We start from the raw sequence: 13,164 nt of genomic DNA, 5'->3' as shown, positions 1-13,164 counted from the left end.
TTCAGAGTATCTGTTGACACCACTTGATTTTATAACTAAATGCAATGTAAAAAAAATGTAATTAATTGATTTAGATAAACTTTCTAAGTTGCTAACTTTATTTTTTAAGTTATGTTCAAATAATAATGTTGGCTATTACATGAACTTAATTTAGAATGTCATATACACTCAAATTTTATTGTTGCTAAACAAAATTCAAGTTGCCATGACTTAATAAAATTAGCTTGGCAACATAATGTCTCTCAACATTTTCTCTTAACCTTTCCATTTTAAGTTCCATCTCCTATATATATATATATATATATATATAGCTACTGCTACTTAAAAAGCTGTGTGCATTGTTATTATAACTAAGTAGACAACAAATTAAACTACCTTGAATAAAATGATTAAGTCAGTTCACTTAACATATTTTTTTGAGTTACAAACTTAAAAACCTGTCCCGATGACAACAATTATTCAGTAAGCATTACTTAAAATAAGCTTTGAGTGAAGAGGAAAAGCTAATTCGTGCAATGCAATATTGTTTGTTGGTTCAAAAGCAATTTCAAATTAAGTTGTCATAACTAAGAAAGACGAATGGAAACTGTTGCGTTCATGTTTGTTGTTGAGGCTAAACATTTATTTTTCGAGTGTACAATAAACAGAAAACCTACCTGTGAATATTCTCATTTGCTATACTGGACTGTGCAGGTTTTCTCAGGGGCGGGGTCATGTGGGCACAAGTGGGTGTGTACACTTTATGTACACAGAGGCAATAAATAGGGTACACATGCTTGTTCCAGGAAAACAAAAAGTGGTCATAAACATGCAATAAGTATTATTGATAAATTTCACAACAATTTAAAGTCGCAGTAACTTATCTCTATAAAAACCTGAATCCTAACCGTTGCCATTACTGCATGTGTTTATCCTAGTAGTGCTCAATACTTTGGAAACAGATTCAGTTCATTGTCATGAAGGGGAATAAAGTGACATGACCCGTGTAATGCAAAGGCAAGTGACTTGGGAGTAATAATGGAAGTTGACAGTGAGGGCCAATTATCGGCTGTTTACCGTGTTTTTTTCCACTATGTGCACATGCTAGCTGTGTTTGCTGCTGTAGCAGCAGCATTGACTTGGTGGTGGATGAAATAAAAAATCATGCTTTTTGACAGCCATGTCAACAACATCCTCAGTCACCATGAGAACCAAATCAGTCACATGAACTCAATGAAACTCAACCGGCGTTGACAGTCATTACATAAGATGCTATTATTTATGCTTTGATATTATTATTTATGGAAGCAGAACTATATGTACTCTGTGATACATCCCCTACATTTCATGCTAATATCTATCCCTCCATTTTCTATGCCGCTTTTCCTCACAAGAGTTGTTGGACGCCTTAATGTTTTTGTCACAGCTCATAAACCAATAAGGCATGTGGTAACTGTAACTGTAATAATAATCATTTCTAATAAATACAGTCATTGATGAAGAAAATGTGTTATTTAAAACATTGTCCAGCAGAGGACACTCTTATACAAGGTTTACAACAGCTGCACTCAGCATCTATTATTGTGTTTATATATATATATATATATATATATATAGACAACTGCTAGCGTTAGTTCACCATATTTTAATATAATGTAATTTCGAAAAACAAGCCAAGATGGTATATTAAAGGTGTTTTTGAACATTAAATAATAATTCTAATCACTAACTGCGTGTTGTGACTACAAACCAGACTTAAAAGTACAGATGTTGTAAAAGTTCTAATACATGAAACAAAATAATATATCTTATATCAGGAAAAAACAAAGAAAGCTATGGAATTTTAGTGTGCTGGTATACGCCCATTTGTACACGTCACTGGCCAGGGTCAGAAACACTTCCGCAAAGGACACAACAGTGGGCGATACTGCACATTTTGGTGTCGATCAGATACCAGGCATACATAATTAAATACATAACACATACATACATTAATACATAATTAAAGTGTAAATCATGACGATACTCAGAATAAAATGCAGATTTTATCCAAAATACATATTTTTTCGGGAACAATTTAACAAAAAAAGTATTTTGTCATATTACATTTCATCATTTTGTATCAACTGTTTGAGTAAAAATTGCTTGGTTAAAATAAAGTTAATATCAAAATATGTAAACCAAAAATGTTTATAAAAATATAACAATATGTAGCTATAATCATCACCAACAATGAAACAATAGGAACATCATAACTAAAAAGATATTTGTGAATGTAAATTTTAAAATGTTAAATGTTTTCACCACGCTGGTATCGGTCCAAAAATGACACCACCGTTGTATCTACGTGATCGATATTTGGATCGATCTTCCCACCCGTATACGTCAGTTTAAGCCTTTCCTAGCTCCTCGGGTCTCATTTAAAACATTTGGGATCAAATATGGCGGCGTGAGATTGTAGCGAGGTAAAGAAACGGTATTGAGCCTCTGAACCATAGCGAGAACTCTGAGTTTATCTACCCCGAGATGCGGAAACCCTCAGTTTTGGGTTTCACGGCAGCTAGCTTGAGTTAACTGGATCAACTCTGAGTAGATATACCCTGAGTTGAACGCATGAAACCCGGATGCTCTGATTCGACATGGCAACTAGCCCTAAAAAGCGATCTGCTTATTTCACTCCATCGGAACTGGAAATTTTAACCCAGTCTTACGGTGCCTTTGAACACATTTTTAAAAGAAAAAGTAACACTGTTGCAGCGGTGAAAGAGAGAGTAGCGGCTTGGCAGAAGATTGCAGACCGAGTCAATGCGTAAGTTTTTTTTTATTTTTATTTTTATTTAACAGTGCACTGTATTGACATTTATTCTGATTAAGGTGTAATCCTTCAAGCCAAAAACGTACGTGGGCGCAGCTTAAAATGAAGTATAAGAACCTCATTCAATCAGGTAAGGTTTAGGTTGTGTTTTCTCCTACCTCTTTCATTATAATGATGCTAATTTGTAGCTAATGTAGCTTTTTTAATCAATGGTAAACATATATGATCTTGTACAAGCCAACAAAAAAAACCCAAAACAAAACACGTTGGTTCATAGCAAAAGCTAAAGCTAAGCTATCTTGAAATCTTAAAAATGGGTTATAAGGTGATGCAAGCATTACCGCTGCTGGTTTGACAACATCCTCTATCCATAAAGCGAGTTTAGCAGGTTAGCGAGCTGTCTTGCCTGTTCCCCAAAAGTAGCTTTATCACCATGGTCACTTGGGCTAAATTCATAACCTACAGATTATGTTTGGAAATCGGCTATCAAAGTGCCGTTATTTCATCGTTTAAGTCATTCGGAGATGGCGTCACCATTTATTGAGAACCTACAGAGCCCCAGAGTAGACATGAAGAAAAAAACTTAACACATTTTGAGACAAGCGTCAGGACTAAAATGCTACATGAAAAAATAACTCATTCCATCCCAGGCATTTTTCAAAATTCAACCCCCTCAGTATCGGCCATTTTAGATGATTTTTACTGATTTTTCCCAGGCACACAAAATATTGTGTTCTATAATTACGTATATAAACATCTATACACCAATAGAAAGATTAGACTGTCCTCTTTAATCAGAAAAAATATTTTCTACCTTATTTCGTTCTTTAGTAATCAGCAATAGAACATAGGGAAGTTTCAGGAAAATATCAGTTCCCAACCAAAAAAAGGTTGGTTGCTTTTGTGACAGCTCAAATTTCTAAACAACTGCACCACAACATAAATGACATAAAAATGTTTAAGATACAAATAACAAATGTTATTGACAATCGTCAATAAAATCGTCAATATTGACGTCACTTTCTGCACGCTACACTCCTCCATGCTCTTCCACGTCCACAAGTGTGTCAATACATGCAAAAGATCCATAACCATCTCTTATCAAATGCACTTTTGCCAGCTTGTGGCCGTTTTTATGACTTAAAACTACTCTTAAAGGGGGCTTGTTATGCTTTTTCCACTTTTCTGACCTCTAAATCTAGTTAGAATGTTGTATTCTTGTGTTAAACGATGCCAAAGTTTCAGATAATGAGGTTTGCACATTCGGAAGTGAGCACTGAAAAAAGTTTCAAATGGCTCAAAACGCTCGGTTTGGAAAGGTGTGGTAAATCCGTTCCTTTGTGATGTCACAGAGTGTGTGACCAGTCACAGCGGAGTCGGTATGCCCGGAGGCGGGCTGTGGGTGAAATAAATTAAAACAGACCGTTTTGGCAGGAAGCCCAAATCAAAGGTAATACAGCTGGAATAGGTGCAGATTCTGGAAGATCTAAAAAGTTCGGGTTATTGTGTGTAGCTGCTCTGTGGGAGACCGCAACTCAATACAAAGGGTAAAAATGAGCATAATAGGTCCTCTTTAAATGTTGAATCTATTGTGAAATAGCATTAATCTTTAAATGCCATATGACAGGGAATTTTCCGAATGCCCTTTGACCCGATGATGCTTATATATTGATATATTATAGCATCTTTATATGCAGAATGGATGACAGTTGTAGCACTCAGTAGAAAGGTTGTTCCTGCTGTAGACAAGATAGAAAGCTCATACAAGAAGGCGCATCAGATAAATAATAGAAAAACGATCATCCTCTATAAGCCAAGTCCATCCTATTATTCTGTCCACTACAGTACGCATTTTGCAATAACTTTTTCCCTTGATTCTCAGGAGGACAAGTAAAAATCCAGTGGCTACTTCAGTGTGTGGTAGTGTTACCTTGAGCATAATGTGGTTCTCAAACACAAAATTGTCCTGTCATCTGTGTAACTAGACCTAATTCAAATGACATTTGCTTTGTTTTCAGCCAACAGAAAAAAGGCAGAGGGGAGAAAAATGAGTGGAGAGCCAGCACTGGCACCAATACCAACACCGCCTCTAAAAGAGGAGGAAGAGGAGCTGGTCCTTTGCCAGGGCACTGGCAGGCCAGTGGTGGATGGAATACCTGGAGGGATTTCATCGCAGCCACTCACCATTCAAGACACTAGTGCCTTTGTAAAATGTAAATATCCAATGTTTTTTTCTTTCTCGATTTGGTCATCCCTCATTTATTGACATTAATTGGTTCCAGACTTGACCGGGATAAGTGAATTTCCGCAAAATAGGATTTGTTATTTATAAATGAAAAATGTTTGTACCCTCAAAAAAGGGTTAACATCCTTAGAGCCCTTATGAATAGCATTAGCAGTGCGCTAGTCCGTCACTGGGAAAGATTTTCAACACATCAGCAAAACAATGCATTTTCCAAAGTCCTGTATTTGTATTGTAGTTCATTCATTCATTCATTCATTCACTACCGCGTTTTCCTCACGAGGGTCGCGGGGGTGCTGGAGCCTATCCCAGCTGGTGGCTAGCCAATCACAGGGCACATATAGACAAACAACCATTCACACTCACATTCATACCTATGGACAATTTGGAGTCGCCAATTAACCTAGCATGTTTTTGGAATGTGGGAGGAAACCGGAGTACCCGGAGAAAACCCACGCATGCACGGGGAGAACATGCAAACTCCACACAGAGATGCGTATTGTAGTTCATTTAGACATTTTTTAATGTTTGAAAATGCTTAATTTGGGCTGAAAGTATGTACAATTTGCTTAAATGTGCATTTTTTTGAATAATAAAATTACAAAACAAGGCTGCACAGTGGAAAGTGGTTAGCACGCAGGCCGCAGAGCCAGGAGACCCAAGTTTGATTCCACCCTCGGTCATCTCTATGTGGAGTTTGCATGTTCTCCCTGTGCATGCGTGGGTTTCCACCCACATTCCAAAAACATGCTAGGTTAATTGGCCACTCCAAATTGTCCATAGGTATGAATGTGAGTGTGAATGGTTGTTTGTCTATATGTGCCCTGTGATTGGCTGGCCACCAGTCCAGGGTGTGCCCCGCCTTTCGCCCAAAGACAGCTGGGATAGGCTCCACCACCCCTGCAATGAAAATGACAAAACCGCAATGATTTATTAATTTCACTCTGCCACGATTCACTACATTTGTCACTAGTTGCTTTTTAAAAAGTTTATGAGTGAGGGGATGAACTGTTGGCACCAAATAATAATAAGGAACACTATTTTCCATGCTTCCCAACAGATTCTAATGCTGTCATCTGCCTTGTGGAGCCCAATGCTGTGACAGAACTTGTAGTTGTGAGTAGGTTATACTCTGTCCATTTTTTTTTTACGTTTATACAAACAATTCATTATCACTTATAATGTGCATCTTCACAGGATGGGGATGCTAAAGACACCATGGAAGCTACTATAGAATGGGATCCTTCACCGGATGACATCGTCAAAGACACCGAGCCAACCACGATCGAATGGGACACTTCACAGGAGGAGACCTTTAAAGACACAGAGTCGGTTCCCATCGAGTGGGATACTTCACAGGATGAGAGTGTTAAACACGTTGTGTCAGCTACTCCCGAGTGGGACCCTGAACCTCCTCCTGAAGAGGTAATATAGCTTATTCATATAGCAGTCACCACAGACCCACTTTTATACATTCTTGTGTGAAATTCCAATCTTCACACATACCTTCCACTGAAACACTGCAATAAAAATGTGTTCCCTTTTTTTTTTACAGAGCATGGTCAGACAGCAGAAAGTGAATCCATCAGCTTCCACAGCAAAGCTTGACACTGTGAGATGTTGTAATTACACTCGACAAAAATAGGAACGCAACACTTTTTTTTGCGTAACATTTTTCATGAACTGAAGTCAAAATCTCTCTCAAATATTGTTCACAAATCTGTTTTAGTGTGTATTCACCTCACAGTTGAGGCATATCAAGATGCTGATTTATTATTATTGACAAGGTTGGCCACAATAAAAGGCCATTCCAAAAACTAGTTAGTACAGTGGTTCCCAAACTTCTTTTTGCAGTAGCCACAACCGTGGGGGAATGCCTTGCAGGACATACACAAATCTGAATATTTTCCGACACGTCAGGCCCCAACGAAAATCGCTGAGTTAGTATCTGGTGTGACCGCAATTTGCCTCAAATCCTATGATATAGAGCATCCCAAACCAGCTTGTTATCTTCAAAATGTTTGTTGTCTATACCATATCCCCACTGCCACCACAGGCCACTCCATCCACAACACAAGTGCATTTTACCGTATAGATGGCGTGGAATGAATGCATGGAGATACTGTGACATGAGTCGAGGCCCATCACCTCAAGCATCACCTCAAATTGCAGCACGATTATGCACAAAACCGTGTTGCACAATTCCAGTGCATGCATGGCCAGCATACACACCCATTGAGTATGTCTGGGATGATCTGGATCTGTGTTTACGGTATTGGGGACACATGGTCACACCAGATACTGACTGGTTTTCAGACCCCTGCGGACCATCTGCAATACAGGTCAACTACACATTTTGGAGCGGCCTTTTAGTGTAGCCAACCTGTGCAATAATCATGCTTCTTGATATGCCACACCGGTGAGGTGGATAGATTACTATTGTGAACAATATTTAAAGAGTGTACATAGACAAAGTGTTAATATTTCTTAAGAGTATGTGACAGGTTACGTCTATAAGAATTTGTATTAATCCTTGTCCTCCTTTTGTATCAACAGTTGCCAGTAAAAACAGTGTACAAAATGCATCTTCTCAAGAAAATGGAAAAAACGGACAAAGAAATGACATACTTGGACCTGCAAATGAAAAAAACAGACCTGGAAATTGAAATTCTAAAATACAAATTAGAGGTGGGTGAGCAGTCACAGGTGAACTAAAGGTAACACTTTACAATAAGATACACAAAACCTAACCTAACTCATTACTCATTAGTACCTCAGTAACTACTGTATTTTGGTGTACCTTATTGTAAAGTGAGACTGAACCAAATATTAAAGACTTGTTTTTTTTTGTAGGAAATGAAGAACAAACAAAAGGTGAATATTTGAAAATCCCATTTCCAAAAAATGAGGGCAACACAAAGAATTTGTTCCTGTGGACTGTATAGGTGGGTGACATTAGTGATATGAAGGACGGCATCGTGAATATAATCGATGGACTGAATGAACATCTAAGTCCTCTCACAGTCAAGGTGTACATTCAAGTCCCTGCAGAGTGACGCGGCCACCTCAATGAAAGAACATGCACTTTCTAAACTACATGTCCCCCCACATGTAGTCCAATGTGTGGTATAGACTGAATGAATGAATAAGAAATGTCTGCTCTATAAGAGGGTGGAGACATAGAGGAAATCGGGGTTTAATGCAGAAAATCTGCTCTCGACCAACTTGGCGTCCTAGAGTTAAGTTTGTTTTTCGTAAGTTGCCGTCAGTGTTGTTCACTGTTGTTACCGATGTGGCCGCTATCTGATGAAACACATCTCTTAATGGCGGACACCACGACAAAGCTAATTCATAATTTTTCTCAATATTTGAAGATTTTTCAAAGAAGGAATGCAACAATTATTTTGTGAAGGAGTAATAACCTCATTCATTACTCCGTTAATACTACTACACCCTTAAATGGGACCTATTATGCTTTTTCCACTTTTATGACCAATAATTGTAATTAGAATGTTGTATTCTCGTGTTAAACGATGCCAAGGTTTCAGTAAATGTCAGCCGAGTGGAGCGTGCGTGGAATATATTAAAAGACCGTTTTTGGCAGGAAGCATAAATCCATGGAAAAGATTCAGGAAGAAGTTTTCTTTGCGGGTTATTGTGTGTAGCTGCTCTATAAGGGTCCACAACTCAATTAAAAGGGTCGAAAAATGAGCATAATAGGTTCCCTTTAATAATAAAAACTCATTTAAAAACTGCATTTTGTGTTCAGTTGTGTTGTCACTGACTAATATTTTAATTTGATGATCTGAAACATGGAAGTGAAAATTAAGACAATTAAGAAATAGTCGTTTAAAGGAACCGATTATTCCACGGAAAAATACATCTTTACAATGTATTGGGAACAAAATGAGAAGAATGATCAATGGAAATCTAAATCATGAACCCATGGAGGTCTTGATCACGATCATACTCCAAAGTGGAAAAAATCAGATCACTAATGGAAACGTCTGAAGACAATTCAAAATGAGAAAACATGTTTTAATTGAGTAAAGTTGACGTGTAATTCTGAAATCAATCATACGTTGTGTTACAGAACGCTTACATAGCGCGGTGTTGTTTTCAGCTGCTCATTCATGGAAAGCCATTGTTTTAAGTGCCAACGTTAAAGCCAAGGGAGGTTCGGAAGCGAGTTGGCAGACTGTTACTCATTCTCAGCGCCTGCCGCTTTACGTGCTCTCCTGTTTCTTGGCTGACTTGTTAAGGATCCTGATTGCTTCCACTTGGCAATAACATCATCGACAGTTGATTCCGGAACGTTCAGGAGGGAAGAAATTTCACTGACTGACTTGTTGCAAAGATGGCATCCTATTACAGTGCCACGCTGAAATTCAGAGAGTTCTTTAGATTGGCCCATTTCTCCCCCCCACACAAATGTTAGTAGAGTTATTGTCTTGTGGCAATGGACCTGAAACAAGTGTGGACGAGTATTTTGTCCTGGTGTATATGTCACTGAAAGAAAAAGAAAATATGTGTTTGTAATTAACACACAACAGTAAATGCAGCATTCAGAATAAATCCATAGTTCTACAAATGTAAAACTCACCCTGCGTGATAGGCAGGCAGGCAGAAGCAGATAAAAAGGGGCGGCGATGTTGATCTGGTCATGGAAAGAAATCTAGTGTGAACTTAAATTTTCAAATTTCACAAATGTTTGCTCACAAGCTATTCTAATTTTTATGATCAGATCGTGGATCATATATAGTTTCATATACTCGTGGAACGTGTGCTGTGGGTGGCTTGTTTTGTCATTTTTTGACACTGAAGTTGCATTTTTTGCGGGTAATTTATTTTCCAAACTACTTGACCAAAACAGACATTACGTCCTCTTGGAAGGCAAGTTCTAACAATAAAAGAATAGAGAACAGGCTGAATAGGTGTAAGCTATGCTAACACAATGCTTATTCAGCTACACAAAAAATAAACATGAACAGAAAAGGTGTCCAGTGTTTATGTAACATAGTTTTTTCATTTATAAGTCGCAGGAAATTGGGGGGAGGGGCCTGAGATTATGACCTCTGAAGCCTGCTGCCCAGCTGTACCACGTGACAGATCCAGGAAGTGGTTCAGAATATGGCATGATGTTTGACAGCAATATCAACCCCTCAGGCCTAGACATTAAAGAGGAACGAGGAAACTTTTTGATTTGATCATTTATCATTTGATAGTTGATAAACTATAAAACATAGTTGAGAAAGTATTATTTTGGAATAAAAATCAACAATACTTTCCCTGTTCTGTACATCATTATACAAGTTACACAAGCATGCATCTTCAATGCTCAATGTTACACAAACACTTTCGCTGTCCTCTGTCTGCATAAGCCCATGCCGGGTGACATAAATCCATGATAAACTAGCCATATTACATGATACTGGAAGCATTTAATCATACACTTTGTCAGTTTTCAGAATTCAATTCAATGCATCACACATGAAGATACAACTGCCCGTAATTGTATATATGAATCTTCAAAAAATCAACCCTTTCTCGAATCAATTAATTGAAATGGCAAAAATAAAGCGTAATGAGGCTTCATCTCGCCATCACCACGGTAAACCCAACACTTATGATACGAAATACAAAATTATCTCACTAAAGGTGTTAAAGTACAGAGTCACTGATGGGAATTGATTACTCACCGTGGGAAAATAGTGCAAAAAAGGTAGCAAAACAACAGCGTACGTTTATCTGGCTTCAGTTTACTTAGAATTTCCTGTTTCCGGTTATTTGGAGCATGCCCAGTAGCTTCGCAAGCTTTGGTGAATTTCCTGTTGCCGGTTATTTGGAGCATGCGCAGTAGTGGAATATCAGAATAAAATTGTATACAACGACTTTAACACTACATTGCCAAATAGATATTGATAAAAGTTGTTATTCTGGTGTACGTGTCAACAAACTTACACTTTAATCTTCGGTTGCATGTGTTTTTTATGGACTGTTTACACAGCAAACGTAAAAGATATGCTCTGCTACCAGTGTCTGTTACAAAGCTGCACGCCAAGTAAACGTCATTAATACCACTAATATGTACATACACGAATGTTGTGACGTCACCTTCGTTTACCTTAATCAAGGTAACTTTGCAAGGTGTCTGCAAGGTGAAGGTCCTTTGCAACAGTAGATTTATTGAGAAAATCAATCTGGTTAAAGTAAGTGCTGTGTCTTTTGTTGTTTAAAAAAATAATCTTTGATAATCTGGCAACCTGTCAACACAAAATTGTTTCATTCTAACACACAAATATTTGTTGTTTTTAATGTTTTTCATTTTTTTTCCAGGTTCCTGTTGCTCGATTCAGCATCTTGCTGACTTTCTTGAATGTGACATCTGGGCCATTTATGAAGACTCAAAAGACATTCTGATTTGAAAGCTATAACTGAGTTAATGATGTACAGTAACAGAGAACTGGTAGTTTTTTATGTAAACTACAAACTCAAACAGAGGAATTACCCAACACTGGTGCTGATATCGGAGGATGTCGTTGCAGAAAAGGAGAGCAACAAAACCCCCAATGAACCCGATAACAGCTTGTTGGTCAATGATGGGACAAGTGGTGATCAGCTGCATACGCCATCCTGCCCGCATGGCGACATAGAGATGGTAAAAACAGCTCTGCGGTGCTCGGTTGACAGGTTTGAGCTGCTTTTTGCACAAAGGTTCAGAGATCTTGACTCATACATTGACATGTGTGACACCACCTACGAGAGCTTTAAGATGACGATGGATCAGGTGTTTAAGGACGGCGTTAACTGGGGGCGTGTAGCTGGCTTTTTTGCCTTTGGGGGCATCATTTCTGTGAAATGCGCAGAGAGAGGCCTGAGTGAGTTGGTGCACTCCATTGTTGACTGGATGACTGATTACCTGGATGAGCACATCGATCCATGGATACAAAGCCATGGCGGCTGGGTGAGTATGACATCACAGATCCATGTTATGTACATTATTGTTACATTTTTAGGTTCAGAAATGTGCATTGTCAGTCTAATTGCTTCTTACACACACAAAACTCAGATTTACACAACACTTACATCCGACTACTGGAAAAATACCAGCAGATGCATTGTTTTCACTCACGCACGCATGCACTTCCCTCACATTATTGTTACATTTTTAGATTCAGAAATGTGCATTGTCAGTCTAATTGCTTCTCTTTCACACACACAACTCAGATTTGCACAACACTTACATCCGACTGCTGGAAAAATACCAGCAGATGCATTGTTTTCACTCACGCACGCATGCACTTCCCTCACATTATTACATTTTTAGATTCAGAAATGTGCATTGTCAGTCTAATTGCTTCTCACACACACACAACTCAGATTTGCACAACACTTACATCAGACTGCTGGAAAAATACCAGCAGATGCATTGTTTTCACTCACGCACGTTCCCTCTCCCCCCAAATGCAGGACTACTTCGCCAAGGCTTTCCTGGGGAGTGCTGCAGCAGAAGTCAGAAGGCAGTCAGAAGAGAGTGTGAGGCCCTGGATGCTAGCTGGAGGGACTGTGCTCACAGGAGCGTTGTTCGGCATGCTCGTCTGGAAGCTCAAGTGAAGGTGTTGCATGTTGAGTCAATTCATCATTTGTACATGGGTAAATAATAACTGCACGTGTATATAAAATAACACTCAGCCTATGTGTAACTGTATTTTAAATAAAGTACTGTTCAGTAAAACGACTATCCTGATTGAGCAGTGGACTTACTGTGTACCTTGTGTACACTTTTGCACTGTATACTACCAACATCATTTTTTATATAATATAATTTTATTATTTATATTATTAATTATATATTATTGTTGCTGCACGGTGATCGAGTGGTTAGTGCGCAGACCTCACAGCTAGGAGACCAGGGTTCAATTCCACCCTCTGTGTGGAGTTTGCATGTTCTCCCCGTGCATGCGTGGGTTTTCTCCGGGTACTCCGGTTTCCTCCCACATTCCAAAAACATGCTAGGTTAATTGGCCACTCCAAATTGTCCATAGGTATGAATGTGAGTGTGAATGGTTGTTTGTCTATATGTGCCCTGTGATTTGCTGCATCTCCCGCAACCCTCGTGAGGATAAGC

General features: G+C 38.6%; 2 protein-coding genes and 1 long non-coding RNA gene across 4 annotated transcripts; 2 read left to right on the top strand and 1 right to left on the bottom strand.

Moving 5' to 3' along the window:
• The first annotated feature begins 2,353 nt into the window (after nt 1–2,353).
• On the top strand, nt 2,354–8,791 carry LOC131140718 (uncharacterized). Of its 2 annotated transcripts, XM_058091390.1 has the most exons (9): nt 2,354–2,788; nt 2,854–2,924; nt 4,813–5,007; nt 6,097–6,152; nt 6,234–6,461; nt 6,592–6,648; nt 7,593–7,724; nt 7,890–7,910; nt 7,982–8,791. In XM_058091390.1, the coding sequence occupies exons 1-9, from the start codon at nt 2,619–2,621 to the stop codon at nt 8,090–8,092; spliced, it is 1,041 nt and encodes a 346-aa protein (XP_057947373.1). In that variant the 5' UTR covers nt 2,354–2,618; the 3' UTR covers nt 8,093–8,791. The 2 variants fall into 2 exon arrangements, with proteins under 2 accessions (XP_057947373.1, XP_057947382.1); XM_058091399.1 differs by having other exon boundaries at nt 7,593–7,753; nt 7,890–8,791.
• Nucleotides 8,792–9,053: 262 nt separating this feature from the next.
• LOC131140729 (uncharacterized) lies at nt 9,054–10,886 on the bottom strand. Its single transcript, XR_009132453.1, has 3 exons — nt 10,736–10,886; nt 9,640–9,693; nt 9,054–9,545 (listed from the first exon to the last, which is right to left on the bottom strand). It is a non-coding gene; the product is annotated as an uncharacterized LOC131140729 (long non-coding RNA).
• Nucleotides 10,887–11,378: 492 nt separating this feature from the next.
• On the top strand, nt 11,379–12,726 carry LOC131134914 (bcl-2-like protein 1). Its single transcript, XM_058080611.1, has 2 exons — nt 11,379–12,000; nt 12,507–12,726. The coding sequence occupies exons 1-2, from the start codon at nt 11,479–11,481 to the stop codon at nt 12,648–12,650; spliced, it is 666 nt and encodes a 221-aa protein (XP_057936594.1). The 5' UTR covers nt 11,379–11,478; the 3' UTR covers nt 12,651–12,726.
• Nucleotides 12,727–13,164: the final 438 nt, after the last annotated feature.

The sequence above is a fragment of the Doryrhamphus excisus genome, chromosome 1, assembly GCF_030265055.1.
Source record: "Doryrhamphus excisus isolate RoL2022-K1 chromosome 1, RoL_Dexc_1.0, whole genome shotgun sequence".
NCBI classification, from domain to species: Eukaryota; Metazoa; Chordata; class Actinopteri; order Syngnathiformes; family Syngnathidae; genus Doryrhamphus; species Doryrhamphus excisus.
This window is presented reverse-complemented; position numbering and strand designations above follow the sequence as displayed.